The sequence below is a fragment of the Giraffa tippelskirchi genome, chromosome 11, assembly GCF_054371585.1.
Source record: "Giraffa tippelskirchi isolate mGirTip1 chromosome 11, T2T-mGirTip1v1.2.pri, whole genome shotgun sequence".
Lineage (NCBI taxonomy): Eukaryota > Metazoa > Chordata > Mammalia > Artiodactyla > Giraffidae > Giraffa > Giraffa tippelskirchi.
The window spans coordinates 134,723,309-134,742,751 of NC_137285.1; the positions used below are offsets into that span (position 1 = coordinate 134,723,309).

The window sequence follows — 19,443 nt, forward strand, 5'->3', positions numbered from 1 at the left end:
GTCATGGCTGGTTGGAAGTACCTGGGAATTCACCGGTGGTGGGGGTATAAATACCACAGCTCTCTGGTTTCTTGGCTGGGAGAATTCTGAAAAGTGTGCTTTAGGATCATCAGCAGAGCTTTCCCACAAAATTAAACTTTGGTTTCCCACCATGGTGACTCACTTCCTAACGCACTCCTTGTCAGCTCCTTTCCTCCCCTCCGCCACCCTGTCAGTTCTCTGCACCTCTCCAATAAATGACAAGCATTCAGCTCTTCTCAGAGTCTACTTCAGGGGGAACCCAACAGAGATACCATCCTGCGGGTAGAGGCTCTGAGCCTCTCTAGATTCTTTGTCCAGTTCAAGCAAGAGTGGGAATGTCTCTAGCATATTCTAGCCAATCCACATATCTTGACTACCACTGCTTCTACCCAGTGAGAATCCATTTCTAACATTCGTTACACTAATTAGAGCTCTATGGAGCAAGGTATCAAGTTATAGAAGCACTTCTGGCATTGCCTCTAGAAAGTGGGCTTCTTCTATGGCATCTAGCCAACTGCCCCTGGGGTGTGAACTCCTGATTGGTGACTGGCTACATCTAGGGTGTAACATAACCCAAACACACATGCATGGTATCACACTAAGAGGAAGCTTTAAAGGAAATTATAGACATTACCATAGTCTGTCTGCAGATCATATCCCGAGGCAATCTTGGAAGTACAAGCAACCCATCTTTTGGAACACGCTTTCCTACATCAGTCAACATCCCGGCCCTTGGGGAGACTCCAGGTCCCTCATTCGCAGGTGGTGTATTTGGCCTCTTGTCCTATTGAATGTCGCTTCGGTTCTAAACGTCTTTGTGGTCTGAGATGGCCTCGTGATAAGGTAAAGACGTCGTTAATTTCATGTGCCAGGTTTGTGATTCCCTTTCTGGGGGGTCCATGTGAGCCCTGTAATTCGCATTTCTCCAGGTAACAGAGTGGAAGTCGCTGGGATTCAGACAGTTGAAATGGAGTTTGCCTCAACTGAAGAGAGAGAAAGAATCACCCTACCCTCCCAATTATTTGTTAACCTAAGAAACACAACACATTCTAAGTGCCTAAAAGAGCCCAGTGAGGTGTTTTCTCCTCTTTTTTTCCCGAGTACTCAGTGTGTGTGGCCCCTTTTGTTACCTGGAAAACCTGAGTGAAGTAACTAGGGATTTATTTCAGCAAATCTCCAATTTACCAAGGGTGTAGATCACCTTCCAACATCATCCTTGGAGGAATTTGCTAAGAAGAATTTGCTGTTAAATTGAAATTGAGCAAAGTTATTAGTTGTTTGAATGTTCATTCATCTCGTACCTGGTTATACTAATGCTCTCCCTACCTCCTCTCCCACTGGGGACAGAAATAACACCCCAATTTCCCAAATAAAATTCACTCTGTAGAGCTTACATCATCCTTCATGCAGAGAAGCCTTTCATCTGGGCTCAGATCATTTTTAAAGATGAGCCACCTTCATGAATATGGAAATTTAAATGTCTAGAATCTAAAGATATTTCTCTAGTGGATATATTTGAAAAAGTGAGTCCAAAGAAGATATACATAGGACCAGTAAGCATTTTTAATTGTGTAACTCTATTTGTCATCAAAGTAATGCAAGTTTTAACTACCACAAGATGCCATTTTCATCTACTAAAAGTGAGTGAATTGGTATTATCCAGTGTTGATGAGAATGCAGTGAAATGGGCACCCTCAAACTTAGTAAATGGGAGAACATGTGAGTAATTTAGACAAGAACCTTTTAGATGGTCACAACCTTACTCCTAGAAATTCCTTTCAAGAAGATAAAGGTGAACACAAAGATGAAGAGGTGAGAGCACTGTTTCTCAGAGTGTCCAGAAAATGGTTTTATAAGGTGCCCAGAGGCAAAGGGTCTCTCTGACCATGTCGGTTTGGGCAAGGCTGCATCCTCTAGAGCATTCTTAAAGATTCCAAAGGTATATTAACATACCAAGACTCTAAAAAGACCTGCAAGTAATCTTGCCTTTCTGCAATATACTGGTTTCTAAATTTAAGTACCATTAAGACCCTTGTTTATAATAACATCTACATTTCCCTGACATTTTATTATGAGAATTTGTAAACTCACAGAAAATTTCCAAAAATTATGATGTAAACACATATATACTCAACATCTAGTTTCTACCATTAGCAGTATATTATGCTACTATTTTATATTTGGTAACATATATCATTTCCATACCATGGATCAGTTTGGACTATTCTAAAACCTCATATAAATGAAATCCTACAGTATATTCTCTTTTGTATAGTCTTTTGACTCTGGAGTGTTTTTGAGATTCATCCATGTTGTTCTTTTATTCAGAGGTTTATTCCTTTTTATTGCTGAGTAATATTTCCTTGTATGAACTATACTACAGTTTGTTTATCCAAGCATTGTTTATCCATGCTTCTGTTGATGGACACCTGGGCTTTTCCCAATTTTTAGCTACTATAAGCAAAGCTTCTATGAACCTTCTTCTGCAAGTCTTTCTTTGGACATGTCCTTTCATTTCTCTTGGGTATGTAGGAGTGGTTCACAGGGTTGGTGTATGCGAGTTCTGTGAGAAACCACCAGACTTTTCCCTAAAGTGTACTGTTCGATGCTCCCACCAACCGGATATGGAGTTACCGCACCTCCTCATCAACACAGGGTTGTCAACCCTTCTTATTTTAGTCATTCTGGTGGTTGATAGTGATGCCTTATGGGTTTTAGTTGAATTTCCTCATTGAGCATCTAAAAAAATATGCTTATTGGCTTCTCAGATATCTTTCTTTGTGAAATGTCTGGTCAGATTTTTTTAAAAGCCATTTTTTATTGGATTGTAGTAATATTTATTTTTAATTGTTATTTATAGCATACATACTCAGGAGCATAAAAATATGCAGAGTTTAAAGAACATTAATAAAAAAAGAACCCACAATCCAAAAAGTAAGAACATTACTGTTACCTTACCCCAGAAGCTGTCTCTGTGTCTTTTCTGTTTATACCTACTTGCTTCCTTTCTACCAGAGTTGAGTGTGCTTCTGGATTTGGTATTAAATCATGCCTGTGTTTTCTGTATAGATTTTACCATCCTCATGTGTATCCTTAAGCAGTGCATCATTTGGTTTTGTTTGCTTTTGAACTTTATGTTCTGTAATTTGTCTCTTTTGCTCTATATCAGGCTTTTGTATTCACCCATATTGGATCAAAGAGCCATAGTTCTACTACTCTATAATATTTAATTGTGCAACAGTACTATAATTCATTTATCCATCCTACTGTTAGTGACTTATGAATTTTTGTATTTTTTTTTTTGCTACTATGAACAATGCTGCTATAAACATTTTTGTTACATCTTTTGATATCCTGTGAAACTCATAATCTGTAAGATACACTTTGGGAAATACTATATGATGCCATGTTTATCAATGGTGAATTATACTAGTGAAAACTTGATACCAACCTAAATGTTCACAAATGAAGGTTTAGTTAAGTTTATGAGACATGCACTCAGTAGAACATTATGTAGGTATTAAAATTTATGTTTTATGTGTGATTATCAATTGTTAGTTACAATACTGAAAAATGAGTAACAATCTAGGTGTTTAACAATAAAGAATTGGGTAAGTAAGTTTATGACGCATACCTTGGAATGCCATGTAGAAACTAACATTTATGCTTTTATTATAATTAAGCCCCTATGGATGCAAGTAAAAATGGCAACATGTAATATTATATAGAAAGTATGGTAAATAATTTTGTAAAATGATAAATAAGAGACTTGTGTGGAAAAAACATAGTAGCAAATACTCTAAAATGATGATAGTAATTAGCTTGTGGAGGAGGGGTTACAGGTTGTTTTTATTATATTTCATTTCTCGATGCTTTTCTGTATTTTCAAATTCTCTGTAGTGCAGTGAGAAAAAGCAACAAAGGTTATTTTAGAAAAAGAACTTTGAGTCTCCAAACCCTGCTTTTATCAGAGACCTTTTGAATTGCAGACATAGTTCATTTTTTTTCCCCCTCTCTGGCAATTGCAGGAATTTGAAATTAGAAATCTTGTTTGAGCATAACCTAACATGCCCTGAATTCATGTGGAGGCCTATTTTCAAATGAGGCCAGAATTCTCTGGAGGCTGGAAGACTTGACCATTTCAGCGTTTCTTCTCCATCTCAAACTGTTCTTCCCAGATGTTTGTATTTTCAAGACTGTTTTCTCCTCCCTGCCTTCCTCTTCCAGTGATAGTAGGGTTTCTTGAGACATTGATGTTAGGGAGGTACACGAAGATTGATGCCTAAAATATATGTTATGGGTCCATTCAGGTGCAGAAGGCTTCATAGTCGGGAGTGAGCCTGCTGATCACGTGAGTAATTGCAGAGTTGATGCATGATGCCCTGTAAACAAGGCCTATCTTTTTCTGAAAGATGGTAAAGATGCAGCGGGTGCCGGGACCCAAGGACCCTGCAGAGCTGACTTACTACACCCTGTACAACGGGAAACCTTTGCTGGGGACTGCAGCTGCCAAGATCCTGAGCACCATTGACTCCCAAAGGATGGCCTTGACTCTGCATCACGTTGTTCTTCTGCAAGCTGACCGTAAGGGGACAGTCTTTCTATTCAATATTTTTAACATCAGTAAATATTTCCTGTTCATCCAAATGAGTCCCTGAACTCATGTTAGTAGACCCAGCGGTAAAGATATTTCTATTCTAGAAGGTTCTCAAATCAACCAGATGTTTCCTGTGTTGTTTAAAGCAATAGGTTTTGGGTGAAAGTGGAAGTTGCTCAGTCGTGTCTGACTCTTTGTGACCCCGTGGACTATACAGTCCACAGAATTCTCTAGGCCAGAATACTGGAGTGGGTAGCCTTTCCCTTCTCCAGGGGATCTTCCCAACCCAGGGATTGAACCCAGGTCTCCTGCATTGCAGGCAGATTCTTTACCAACTGACCTATCAGGGAAGCCCTGATATCAGGTAGCTATGAGGTTTTGGGTAAAGGATGTGTTTTGGATACTAGGGTGATGGTAATACTGCTTTGCCCCAGGTCCTACCCACTCTTCCTCCTCAGTATAGCCTTGTGAACAGCTAGAAAAATCACCAGAGCTGAAATTGTATTTGTCTGCTAGGGAATTAAAGGTAATTTGATTCAGTAAACTTTCCAGAGTCCTACATGAACAGTGCTGGAGGACACAGAGAAGTGGGAAAGGCTTGCCTTTAAGGAGCAGAGAAGGTGTTGATGCAGATATAAAGGTGTAGAATGCAGAGATGTTTCAAGGAGACAATGTGATTGATACAGGGCTCAACAGAGGGACAGATTGCTCTCAAGGGGTATCTGGGAAGGATTAATAGAGAAAGGGTATGAAGCATAATAACTTCCTCTTTGAGGGCCCTCCCATGGCAGCTACTATGCTTGTTGCTTTACATAGATTTTTCTCTATTTCTCTGGGGCAATTTTATTCAGCTCCCAGTTACAGATGAGGAAACTTAGGCTCAGACAGGTTAACTAACTTGCTCCACATCACAGAATTAGTACTTGATATGATATTAATTCCAAGACAGGAATCTGAATCTGAGTTCAAAAGTGTGTTCTTAACTGTATTGCATGCTATGATTCCAGCTGAGGGAGGGGAAGAGGGTATAGTCCAGAAAGAGGAAGTAGCAGGAGCAATTGAAGGGAAGTGAAAAGTCCTAGCAGTGCTTGAAAAAAAGGAGTCAAGTTTCCTGCAGTACAGAAGCATGAGGAAGAGATGATGGGGACAGAAATGAGCATTGCTTAGGAGACTCAGGCCTTGCATGGCAAGGGAAGGGATTGTACTGTGATGAGATTGGTTCTGGGGAGCTGTGCGGGGGAATAGTATCATTGAAAGTACCCATTATCTAGGGAGATTAATCTGTTGGCAGTGTTCAGGTTGAGAGAAGGCAGAACTAATGAGGCTTTCTGATGGCCCAGGCATTAGGGACCCAAATAACGGCTTCAAAGAAAGCCATGGAATAGGTGAGGTAGGTGAGCAACTGTGTGGCAAAAAGGTTAGATTCGGCAGCACATGGAGCATAGAGGGCCTGGAAGGCCTAGATTGATCTCCTAGTTGGTGTCCACACTCCTTAGGAACCTGACACCTGGCCCATGGTTTTCCTCTCCTCATCTGCCTTCATCCAGAGTGGGTGTGGCTTCCATGGGGATGGTCCAGCCCGTGTGTTGTTATGGCCCTCACTTCTGCTCGGCCAGCACATCCTCAGAGACACACCTTTGCCTCGAAATGATGGTCACCCTCTACAGTCCTGTCTTTAAAATGTTTTTAACTCAGATTCTCTTCCTTTGCACCTCTGTCCTTTCCTCCCTCTGGGCTCTGTCCCATCTCTGGTCAGGTCAGTGACCTCATCAGTTCTGCTGTATCCTCCTCATGTGTGTCCCCAGACTCCATTCTCAGCTCTTTATCCATCTCTCCAGGTAGAGAATGAATTGCAGAGGACAGGAGTGAAAACCACTGCAGGTGTCCAGGTGAGAGAGGAAAGTGTCAGAGGTGGAGACTCAGAGAAGATATTTTACCTATTTTTGGAGACAGAGCCCATGGGACAAGATAATGGATTGTGGATGAGCAGGAGAAGGTGAGGGCCAAAAGACTCAAGGCTGACTCCGAGGTGTTTGCTTGAGCACTGACTGTGGTGTCACTTGTTGAGATGCAGAAGGTACAGAGAGGAAGTGGTTCAATGGGGCAGCAGTGGGGATGGGGAGATGGAATTGAGAGTTTGGTTTTGGACATGTTAGTTTATACATTCAAGTAGAGATCAGGAAATACTAACTTGGGAGGAGTCATCAACACAGATAACATTTAGAGTTAAGGGAATTCGTGAGATTAACCAGACTTGACACGATTTAGAACTAAAGAGAAGAGGGTGAAAATTGAGGGCTGAGGAAGTTACATGAGGGAAGAACTGGAGCCAGCAAAAAACCCTGAGAAGGAGCATCCAGGGAGATGGAGGAAACCCAGGAGGAAGTGGAGGAAACCCAGGAGGAAACCCAGGGGGAGGTGGAGGAGACCCAGGAGGAGGTGGAGGAAACCCAGGGGGAGGTGGAGGAGACCCAGGAGGAGGTGGAGGAAACCCAGGAGGAAACCCAGGAGGAGGTGGAGGAGACCCAGGAGGAGGTGGAGGAAACCCAGGAAGAGATGGGGTCCAGAAACAAGCAAAGAAAGTGAATGTCTTGGAAGGGGGTGAGTTGTTGCATCAGCTTCTGTTCTTAAGAGGCAGAGACTGGAAGGACAGAGATGAAGTGGCTTTGCTAAACTGGAGGTTGGTGGGAACCTTGGCTGGAGGTTGGTGGGAACCTTGGCAGGAGGAGTTCCCAGGAAGAGGTAGTGGAGACAGAGTGTCTGGAGCGGGCCCAGGAGACAGCGGAGGTAGGGAAGCAATGACAGCAAAGGGAGAAGATTAATGAGGCCGTGGCGGAGGGGCACATGAGAGAGAGTGGTTACGTTTGAATATTAAGACTGTAATAGAGAGGGAGAAATTGACAATGCAGAAGAGAGACAAGCCCTACAGGAATAAAGTCCACACATGCACGAGGGGGCGGCACAAGTGGAGGGTCAGGCTCAGCGAAGAGCAGGGATGGCTCATCCTTTGGCAACAGGAGGGCAAATGGAGCAGGTGAGTGGATGCCAGTCACGTGGTACATTTGTTGCTGGAAGCCTGAGGACATCTCTGTGGTTGTTTCTTCTCTCTTGGGTCGTAATGAAGTGAAGGAGGCAGCTGAGGTTGAGATTGTGGGGCAGGGCCCCATTTGAGCCTGGGTGCAATAGTACACACTGCGAATAAGCAAACTGATTAGAGAAACACCATATGAGAGGAAGTCTCCCCTCCTCCCAGGTCCTCATTGCTACATTCAGACCATTTCTTCTATTCTTGCAAAATGCTAGATGCTTCAAAGTTGCCCCCTCCTTATTGCAGTCACCTATGGGCTGCCGTCTATGGGGTCACACAAAGTCGGACACGACTGAAGCGACTTAGCAGCAGCAGCAGCTAGACCCCAAGCTGACCCCCACTGTCCTTTGAAGTTTCTTTTTAACATTAATTTACTTATTTTCAGCTACCCTTGGTCTTTGCTGCGGTGTGTGGGCTCCTCTCTAGTTGTGGTGCACGGACTTCTCATTCCAGTGGTTTCTTTTATTTCAGAGCACAGACGCTAGAGTGCAGGCTCAGAAGTTATGGTGCACAGGCTTAGTTGCCCTATGGCATGTGAAATCTTCCCGGACCAGGCGTTGAACCTGTGTCCCCTGCATTGGGAGGCAGACTTCCAACCACTGAACGACCAGGGAAGTCCATCCTTTAGAGATTTTTACCTGGTTCATTGTCTTTTCCTCTTCACCACTTCTCCTGCCCTAACCCATCCTTTACTTTGAGATCAGTTCCTTGACCTCCTCACTTCTACTCCAGGCCTCATTGTACTTGAGGAGGGGCAGCAATGGGAGAGCTGGCCTTATTTAGACCAGGAGGTGAGTCTCCACTCACCTGTCAGGAGTGAGAGGTCGAGAGAAGGGGACTTTACTGATGGAAATGCATGGGGAACAGTGGAAGGTTTAAGAGCTTGGGCCAGAGACAGCAGCCACAGCAGTTACAAGGTGCTTGGAGCCTTTTGGAAATGAGAGTCGAAGGATCATCTAGGGATGACCTTAGAGTCGTGACTGCAGCTCAAAGAGCCAGGATTCCAACTCTGTTCTGCCTGCCTTCAGAGCTGCTAGCTTTCATCCTTACTTTTTTGTTTCCTTCAAATCCACTTGGCCCTCCCAGATCCCTTCTAGAGTAATTCTCAAACTGTTTTTTCTTCTCCATTTCATCATTATCTCCTCTTGGACTTTGCATATGCTTCCCAAATGACTCAGCTTCAGCTTCTGTGCCACTAATGTACTGTCTACATTGTAACTAGAGTCATTATAATAAACACATGTTCTGATCTTACATCTACAACATTAAAAAAATATTTGGTGGTGGCTCTTCACTGTTCACAAGAGTAAAATCCAAGCTTCTTTAAGTGGGTCTTCCAAGCCCTTCACAACAGGTGCACAGCAAACATTCAGATCCCTTCACAGCCTGGTCTCCAGGCTTCTTTCCCAATCATACAGCCTACTCTCCTTTCCTTCAGACCCAGGGCTTCAGCCACATGGGAGGATTCATTCTTCACATTCCCTGTCCCTGACGGCTGAAGCGTGACCCCTTCCCCCAAGTTCCCAGGGCCTTCATTGCCCTTATCACAGTGGGCAAATGAATTGTTTTCTTACTTTCTTCCTCATGAGCTCTTTAAAAGCAGGTACCACATCTCATTCCTTTCTGAATATCCAGCCTCAGTTACTGCTTGGCCCTATTCTTGTGAAGGCCTAGGACCCACCTTTGCTAAATGCCTTTGCCAGGCCATGAGTGAGGCACGTGGTTGGAAGACACCAGAGCAGAGCAGTTGAGAGCAGAGCCTTTGCAATAAGACAGGAGACAAATGAGTGACCCCCTCTGACCTACATTCTCCCCATCTGTAAAATGGTGGAATAAAAACACTGACCTGGGAGAACCGCTAGGGGTTTAAATGAAATAATGATTGCATGTAGAGGGTTTAGTATATCCCTGGGGCACCTATTAAGCACATAATAAGTGGTAGCTGAATGTCTCATTTATCCATAAGGTGGAAGGACTCAAGGAGAGGCCATGAAGAAGGAAAGGTGATTTGAAGGTTAAGAGCCTATATAATTCAGAGAACAGGGTGCTGTTAATGAAATTAGAGAGGGAGTTGGCGAGGAAAAGCTCTTTTAGGAGGGAGACGGTGATTTATTCACTTAGGGCCATGTTGAGTTTAGGTGATGGACTTTCTTTTTTTCTTTTTTTGGGGGGTAGGGCCCCCACCACATTGCATAGCATGTGGGATCTTAGTTCTGGACCAGGGTTCAAATCCAAGTCCCCTGTAGTGGGAGCATGGAGTCTTAACCACTGGACTACCAGGGAAATACCTAGGTGATGGACTATTAAAGGTTGCTGTGAGGGATATACAGGGCTGAAATTAGGAAAGTTGTTGGAAATCCCAGTCTGAATCCCAGGAGAGAGGCTAAAGTCAACACTATAGATTTTGAGAATGTTATAAATACAGAACAGAATTAAAATCCTGGAAAAATTCTGGTCCTGGAGGGAGTACAAACCAGAAGACAGACTCTGGGAAATGATTCCACCCCAGGATCAGATGAGGAGGACACTAAGGCCCATGAAGAAGAGGAGAAAGAGAGACGTTTTCAATCTCATTTTCTCCTAATAGTTCTGAAATCAGCCTGCAACGTGAATCTGAGGTCAGCACTTTGAGTGGAGAATCACGGTGTTGAACAGACACCTCGTCCCTCCTCGTCCCATTCTGTGTGTTCCAATGTTTTCTAAATTGCTAAGTCTAGGGCCGATGTGCAGGGCTTCCCAGGTGGCACTAATGATAAAGAACCCACCTGCCAATGCAGGAGATGGAAGAAATGCAGGTTGGATCTCTGGGTCAGGAAGATCCCCTGGAGAGGGGCATGGAAACCCCAGTATTCTTGCCTGGAGAATCCCATGGACAGAAGAGCCTGGTGGGCTATAGTCCATGGGGCTTTTCAAAGAGTCGGACACGACTGAAGTGCCTTAGCACACACAGCACAGGGCTGATGTGCAGTGCCCTACAGTGGAACGTGTGATGCCCACCCTCCCCATGTCATCTCTGGGTAATGGGGCAGCAGTGACTTCTAACGAAGCGGCTGCATTCCCGATGGAGATTTTCATCGGCTCCCTTTGCAGGATCTGGAGTGAGGGGCCCTTCAGAGAGCTTATCCAGCTGATGGAGTAGGGACAATTCTCCCCATACACAAGCAGACCAGGGCAGGAATTGGTTTCCCTTACGTGGCTGTCAGACACTGATCTCAAAAAATATCACTTAAAGAAAGCTATCTAGACTGGCCCTTCAGTAAAGGGAACTCTCATTCTTTGAACAGATATTTCCTGAGCACCTGGTATATGTCTGGCGCTGTTCTAGGCTCTGGAGATACAGCTGTGAGCCAAGCAGGCAAACACTGTGCCCACGTGGATCTTATATTCCCAAGTGGGCAGATTAAGCAGACAAAATAACTGAATAATATGTTATATGCTAGTAAGTACCATGGAGAAAAATTAAGCAGGGAAGAGGCTGAAGGATGCCAAGGAGATAATGGTTGCAATTTTAAATTGTTTGGGGGTGTGAAGAAGATTATTGAGGAAGCAACCTTTGAGTTGCTTCTTGAGGATACCTGGGGAGAAGTTTCCAGGCAGAGAAGGGGTGGGGTTTAAGAGCCAGCGAGGCGGTTCCTGAGGGAAGAGGGCAGCAATGATGAGTCACAAGTGCAGCAGAGGAGCCACCATCAGTAGAGGCTCATGGGCCACACCTGAGTGGGATGAGAGCCGCAAGAGTGTGTGGGCAGGGGTACGACGGGCCTGAGCTCTCACCAGCTCCGGGGATCTGGGTTAGACCCTTCCCTGTGTCTGCTCACACCAATCGTGATTTCTCATGTTTTGAGAGTCACGAAGACGAGCTGAGAACTTTTTTAAGTGGATTCCTTCTCCTTTCACCATTTGCTCTACATGAGAATAATTCTTTCTGAGTTCAGATTATAGGGACCCTTTGACTTCATTTGCTCTGACCAATACTTTGTGTGTGTGCACTCATACATGCACACTCACATGCACACACTCCCATTCATATGCATTAACTCAGAGCTGACTTAAATTGTATATTTCAGAGAAATGACTTTTTTTGGTTTAAAAAAAAAACAACATAATCTAACCTCCCTGGGGCTCAGTTTCTTCATCTGCAAAATGGGTATGAGAGTAAAAGCCTGACAAAGAGTGTATCCCAGTGCCTAACACATAGTAGAAGCTCAGAATGTGTTGTCTCGTTTTCCTATCCTTCCTCTGACATTCTTGCAAATTAAATGGCCATTTGTTCCTTTTCACCTCTGTACATGACTTTGTAGTTTTAGATCATTATGCCAATGAATATATTGGGTTTGGATGACTTCAGTTGACCTAACTTTACTATCACTTTGACCGTTAAGTGAATTTATTAATGTACATAGCATACCTTTATTCTCTCCTCATTTAAATAGAGGTGAAAGGATTTTCCACACTGCATCAAGAAGGCATGCATCCATCAAAACAATAAAGCTGAGTAAAAGCTGAACACATGTTATTAATATTTCATTCTTGCTAATGAAAAAATACATATGAATATATTTAGGGTATCATGTTCTGATACACTATACATTTTTCCCTATCAGGATAGAATAGCCAAAATTGATATTTTTCACAGAAGCATTAAGCTTTAAAAAATATTAATGGCCTAAAACTCACATAGAAGTACCGAATTACTAAAAGCAGCAGCAATTACATGTTTAATGTCAACAGAAGCACATTATCTAATGAGCTGTTTTCAGAAGTTAATAATGTGATTAATCACCGATTGACAAAAACTGTGGAAAAGAAGTTGTTTTGTACTAATAGCACTCCTGAGCCAAGTGCTGCCTGAGGAGAGGTAAATCTTGGCTAATGAGGTGCCAGTGGAAGTCAGGGGGTGGTTGATGTCAGAGAAAGACCAGCTGGCTCCTCAGGCAGGTCCTCACTATGTGGTGCTTACTAGTGGGGTCTTTGTACTCCAGACTTGAGTCCTCAGTTTTGTGAGTTTAGTAGCCCCCAGAATTAAACAGGATCAGGAGTACCAACTTATGCTAACCAAACTTATAAGAGAGTGATATATAAACCAGATTGAAAGTATTTAATTTAAAATGTGGATTGGAACTTGGAGAAGGAAATGGCAGCTCACTCCGGTATTCTCACCTGGAGAATTCCATGGACAGAGGAGCCTGGAGGGATACAGTCCATGAGGTCACCAAGACTCGGACACGACTGAAGCAACTTAGCACAGAGCACAGTTTCATGGATTGGAGCTACCAAGGAGAAGGGAGCTTCTCCCTTAAATGGCTGTTACTCTATCCTTTATGGAAACCTGTTTGGGGAGCCAAATTGCAAAGGAATGATGATAGTTTAGTTCTACATTCATTCAACTTTTAATTGATCACCTACTATGTGCAGGGGCTTCCCTGATAGCTCAGTTGGTAAAGAATCCGCCTGGAATGCAGGAGACTCCGGTTTGATTCCTGGGTTGGGAAGATCCCCTAGAGCAGAGAAAGGCTACCCACTCCAGTATTCTGACCTGGAGAATTCCATGGACTCTATAGTCCATGGGGTCGCAAAGAGTTGGACACGACTGAGTGACTTTCACTTTCACTTTTCACTACTATGTGCAAGGCCCTGTTCTAGCCCTGGAGACGCAGCAAACAAGAGGCAAAAAATAAACCTCCCTGTTCTCTTAGGGTATACATGCTAAATGAGGGGCAGAGGGTGACAGATGGTGAGCAAATATGTATGTATCATAGCAGATGGTGACATGTACTTTAGAGTCTCACCACTCCAAGTATGGCCTGGGGCCCTGCTGCATGGGTATCCACTGGGAGCTTATTAGGCATGTTACCAAGTCCAAGCTCATGTTACTCACCACATGTCAGGCTAACAAACTGAGATACAAGTTGTTGAGGTAAGGAATAGTGACTTTGTTCAGCCAGCCAGTAGACAGAGAAGATGGTGGACTAGTGTCCCAAAGAACCTATTATAGGTGGACCCATCCCAATCCACAGAATTAGAATCCATGCTGAGCAATATTCCCAGGTGATTGGCATGCACTTTAGTTTGAAGGGATTCCCTGGTAGCTCAGCTGGTAAAGAATCCACCTGCAATGCAGGAGATCCCGATTCGATTCCTAGGTTAGGAAGATCTGCTGGAGAAGAGATAGGCTACCCACTCCAGTGTTCTTGGGCTTCCCTAGTGGCTCAGCTGGTAAAGAATCCACCTGCAATGTGGGAGACCTGGGTTTGATCCCTGGGTTGGGAAGATCCCCTGGAGAAGGAAATGGCTACCCACTCCAGTATTCTGGCCTGGAGAAATCCATGGACTGTATAGTCCATGGGGTTGCAAAGAGTCAGACACGACTGAATGATTTTCACTTTCACACTTTCACTTTACAGTTTGAGAAGCACTGATTTAAAGGAAAGCTAAGTAGGAAAAGGGGGCTGGAGAGTGCCTGGAGCAGGGATTGTTATTTTACAAAGAATACAGGGAAAGCCTCACAGATATAGTGACACTTGTTCAGAGCCCCGAAGGAATGAGGGAGAGAGTCATGTGGATATCTAGGTGAAGAGTGTTCTAGGTAGAAAAAAATAAGCTGGTGTAAAGGCCCTGAGGCTGAAGCATATTCAGCATGTTTAAGGAACAGTTGGAGGGAGGTAGGCTGGAGCAGAGTGAGTTGATGGAAAAGCTATAAGAGCAGAGAAGTAACTAGGATGGTTGGTTGGGGCAGATCACTTAAGGTCTTGTAGAAATTATACTGTGGCTCTTACTCTGAATGGGGTTGGAGCCTCTGCATGGTTTGAGCAGAAGAATGTTGTGATCTGAATTTTCAAAGGATCATTCCAGCTTCTGTGTTACAAATAGACTATAGAGAACAAGGGAGGAGACCATTGCAGTAGTTCAGGTGAGACATGTTGGTAGGTTGGACCATAGCGATAGAAAGAAGTGATATATTTTGAAGATGGAGATGACAGGGTTTCTTGACAAATAGGATGTTGGGAGAGAATAAAAGAAACAGGTTGACATTGATGACAGTTATTGGCCTGAGCAGCTGGAAGGAAAGAGTTACCACTTATTGGAGGAGAGAATATCACAACAACAGGTTTTAGGGGGCAGGAGATTAAGAGTTGTGTTCCAGATGTATTAAATTTGAGACCTCTCTTATGTATCCAGTTGGAGATTTGAGTTGGCGGTTGGATATAGGAATCTGGAGTTTGGGGTAGGGGTCCTAGTTAGAGCTATGTAAATGAACAGAAATCAGCACAGATGGTGTTTAATGCCATGAGTCTATGAGATCATCCAGGGAGTGGGAGAGATGAGAGCTTGTGTGTTATTAGCGGACAGTATCATAAGCTAAAACAACCAGTTGCAGCCATCTTGCCCACCACCTTTCCTGCTGTCTAGCCAGATTACTCATGTCTAATCGGACATGGTATTGATTAGAGTGCAGCATTTCCAAGCATCCCCAGCTGACCGTGGCAGGACAGGAGCAGATCCGTCCACTCAGGTATGTTTTATTCATTGGTCACTCAGAGGGCGACTTCATTACAATATTTCGAGTCATCTCTCTGTGACCTCTGCCTCCTGATTGAAGCGACACACTAATCCTCAGAGTTCTTCTCTCTTCTTCTGATTCATGGACATCACCAGTGGGGAAAATTGATCCCAATCCATTTTCCTCTTCCTCTTCCTGGTCCTAGAAAGACTTTCATTCATTGAGCACCTCCTAGGGGCTACACCAAGGCACCACATGTACCTTGTCTCTCTGATGCCTCGCCACAGGATAGCCCCATTTTACAGATGGGGACACTGAGACTCAGAGACCTGGAGTAACTTGTCAAGGCAAGAGCCTTTCTGAGCCCAAAGCCTCTCAACTACCTCATGACTAGGGGCTGAGGGCACGTATCTCAGGGCTGTTTTCGCTTCCCTGAGCTCCTGGTCACGTGCTTCCCCCCTCAACCCTGCAGCCGTGGTGAAGAACCCACCCAACAACCTGTGGATCATTGCCGCGGTGCTGGCGCCCATTGCCGTGGTCACCGTCATCATCATCATCATCACTGCCGTGCTCTGCCGCAAGAACAAGAACGACTTCAAGCCAGACACGATGATGAACCTGCCTCAGCGAGCAAAGGTATGTGTCAGAAGCCGAGAGGGGTAGGAGCCCTGGCCCGAGGGGGCTTTGCCTGCCTTTTGGCCATTGAGATCATTGCAAGTACCTTCAGAAACCTCCTCTTCAGTCCTCATGTTGAAGGAGACCCTTTTGTTACTTATCTGAATGTTTAAAAAATTGTGGTAAAATATACATAACATAAAATGTACCATTTTAGCCCTTTTTAAGTGTTCAGCTCAGTATTGTTAAGGATATTTGCATTGTTGTGCAAACCTTCATTTTTATAATTAGGACACAATAACTCTTTGCTCTAAGTGCTTCTCAGTGCTTTGCAGGTACCAGCTCACCTACTCTTCATAGCAGCCCTTTGAGGAAGAACATGATTTTACAGAGGAGGAAACAGAGGCACAGAAAATGAGTTAGATAGACTTGAAAGGGGTCTCAGAGCTCATCTGCTGACATCTTCCCTTTTACAGAGACGTGACTTTTTCACGATGGCACAGCGAGTAAGTAGCAGAAGTGATGGTAGAACCATGTGTCTTGGCTCCTAACTCAGGGCTCTTTGGGGGCACATCAGACCCTCAAAACCTTTCTTCTTCCACTGGCCAGAGTGGCTGATCTTCAAAGGCTGCATGACGGGGACTTCCCTGGTGGTCCAGTGGCTAAGAGTTCATGCCCCCAATTCAGGGGGTCCAGGTTATATTCCTGGTCAGGTAACTAGATCCCACATGCTGCAACTAAGACTTGGCTGCAACTAAAACAGTCAAATAAATAATTAAAAAAAAAAAGGCTGCATGATGACCAAGCTGCAGAGCCTTGGCTGGGCGGCTATCAAACCCCAGTTCAGTGGCTCCACTGAAGGCTAGCCGGGGACTCCATCCACCATCCACAGCCTCCATGGGGCTGCACCATCCCCCTCCAGTGACTGGGAGAGAGGCAAACTGAGGAAATTCCAACGGCTAATTTTCCAGTTGGACTTCCCTGGTGGCTCAGCGGTAACAAATCCTCCTGCAGTGCAGGAGACCCAGGTTTGATCCCTGGGTCAGGAAATGGCAACCTACTCTAGTATTCTTGCTTGGGAAATCCTATGGACAGAGGAGCCTAGGGGGCTATATAGTCCATGGGGTCACAAAGAGTTGGACACAACTGAGCAACTCAACAATAACAAGTGTTCCGGTCACGTAGCTCCCTTCACCATAGTCCCCAGAAGGAATATAATAACCTCTAATACCCAGATTCCCTGGAGAAGGAAATGGCAACCCACTCCAGTATTCTTGCCTGGAGAATCCCAGGGACAGAAGAGCCTGGCAGGCTACAGTCCATGGGGTCGCAAGAGTCAGACACAACTTAGCGACTAAACCACCCAATACCCAGATTATTGTACAATGTTTAAATAATGTCTTGCAATATCCTGGGCTCTTCTAGGTCTGTCACCTTGTTTGCCCATCACAGTAGTCCTATGAGGTAGGTCATAGTCAGGGCAGCTCTTACTATTTTCATTTTACTGCAGAGAAACTCAAAAGAGAGACAGTGGGACTTATCCACAGCAGAGGGGGGCACTCAAGCCCATACCTGAATCTTTGGGCTTTGTCTACATTATACACCATCCTGAACCCTGAGACTTGGTGGATAGAACCCTTCTCCAGCCCCTAACCTCTGCGCTTTGTTTACCTGGGCAAGAATGAAACAGAGAATGGAATTTCACATCCACTGGACTGCATGACATGGTGGTTGTCCTTGCTGGGAGTCACGCATGCCTAGTTCTTCCTGGATGAGCATACCTTGCTTCAACAAAAGAAATCAAATGAATTTGATTGTTTATTAAACCAAGTCACCTGTTGAGAAGCTGCAGCTTGCTGAGACACTCTGTCTAGCGAAGGGCCCAACCCCAAAGAATGTCATTCTGTGTCTGTTGACACAAAGGCACCCGCTGCCAGGACGCGGCACGATGTTGGTAATTACCCAAGCAGTGAAGAATGAAGCTATTCCAAGAAGGGGTATTTCATTTCCATCTTAGCTCAGTTGCAATCTGAGCCTTTCAGACATAACAGTAATTACCAGAATCTGATTGCAGCCAAATCCAGGAATGCAAAGCATGCCATACCGAGGTTGTAAATGCCATCTTCATGTGATTGATGAAGGCAAAATTTTATTAATTTGCCAAGATGAGTTGGGTAGCATGTGATTTCAGCATATCCCCTGGCTGGAAAGCTGTCTGAGGCTGGAACAGATTCATGTTTGTGGGTTTTCATAGCCCCTTTTATGTCCTTGCCCGGCACATTATGCTTCAAGAGATACCCAGCTGCTGTGGAAAATCAAGCAAATTTATGTTCCATGAGATGACTGAGTTCACTTGTGGGGGTGGCAGTGGTTGTTTTCACCCTCAATGAGGCTGGGCTACGCACTTTGATTTCCAAAGCCCTGTTATCACAGGAAACCAGTGGGGCGGAAGTGCCTCTTTCTTACCGCACTGCTTCTGCTGGTGCAACCCAGGGAACACTGCGGTGTTTGCCAGAGGAGCGAGCCGCCTGCGTCACTTCTCACAACCTGAGTGTGTGAGCAGAATTCATTTAGTACCAAGGGACGAGGCGGGAAGAGAAAGTTAGCTATTGCCACCAACCCAGAGACGGGGAGGATGGTCTCCTAGTCTCCAGGGACACCACTGCATCTATAAGGATGTTGGCTGCGGAGCCAGAGGACGCGGCTGGGGACCTCTGCTGAGCCTCACTAGTAGACCCAGCAGGCTCAGAGGAGGTGAGTGTGGCTGTCTCAGAGCTGAGATCAAGCCGTACCTGCCTTCTCCCTTCTTCAGAGACAAGGTATCAATACCACAAACGTAACCCTGTTACCACTGCTGTCAGCCGGATGCAGGTAGAAGGTTAAAAAAATGATCAACACAGGAGGAGAGCTGGGTGTCATGCCTTTGTCACCTCCTTTCTTCCTAGTTCACTTTTCCTTCCTCTTTGTCATTGGATTCACAGCCTTTCCCCAGATTTTCCCTTCATATAACTGAAGAAAACATGGCCCCCTGGAATAGGCAACCTGCAGAGAAAGTTGTTAAAGCCATATGGAGATGCAGAATGGAGCTTGGAGGGTTGGCATGCCCTGCTCAGGATGGCTCAGTCACCCCATAAGGATGCCCTGTTCTTTTCTCACATACTGTTTATATGTGCCTCAGTTTTCCCCATCTGTGAATTGGGGGTGATATCAAGTGTTCAGTTACACTTTGTTATGAGGATTGAGTTATGTGAATTACTTTGAATGTACCCTGTACAGAATAAACATTATAGGTAAGTTGATCTTTATTATTACGCATGTTTCTTTAAAAAATCTAGGTAACATGTCTACCTTTGAAATTGTTGGGGATTATTTTGATTTGATAATTTTACAAAACTCATTAAAGCAACTATAAATGTTTCATAATGTATTAGCGGTGTTAGAGGTTCCTAGTGTGTGTCCAGTGAGCAATTAGTTAATCTCAGGTGATTTTTCAAGTTGGAGGTTGAAAGACCACTATCCTGTCAGTCAGAAGAGCAGGGTACAAGTCTTGAGTCTTTCACCACTTAGCTGTGTGATCTTGGGCAAGTTGCTGAACCTCTCTGAGCTTTTGTTTTCTTACCCATA

The 19,443-nt window shown here is 44.5% G+C and overlaps 1 protein-coding gene across 1 annotated transcript in view; it reads left to right on the plus strand.

Annotated features, from left to right (window-relative positions):
- KIAA1549L (KIAA1549 like) overlaps positions 1-19,443 on the plus strand; it is a 286,023-nt gene that overhangs the window by 187,336 nt on the left and 79,244 nt on the right. The window contains exons 11-12 of the mRNA XM_081538083.1: positions 4,434-4,605; positions 15,677-15,840. Of these exons, the coding sequence (XP_081394209.1) occupies positions 4,434-4,605; positions 15,677-15,840 (336 nt within the window). The remainder of the gene's footprint in view (positions 1-4,433; positions 4,606-15,676; positions 15,841-19,443) is intronic.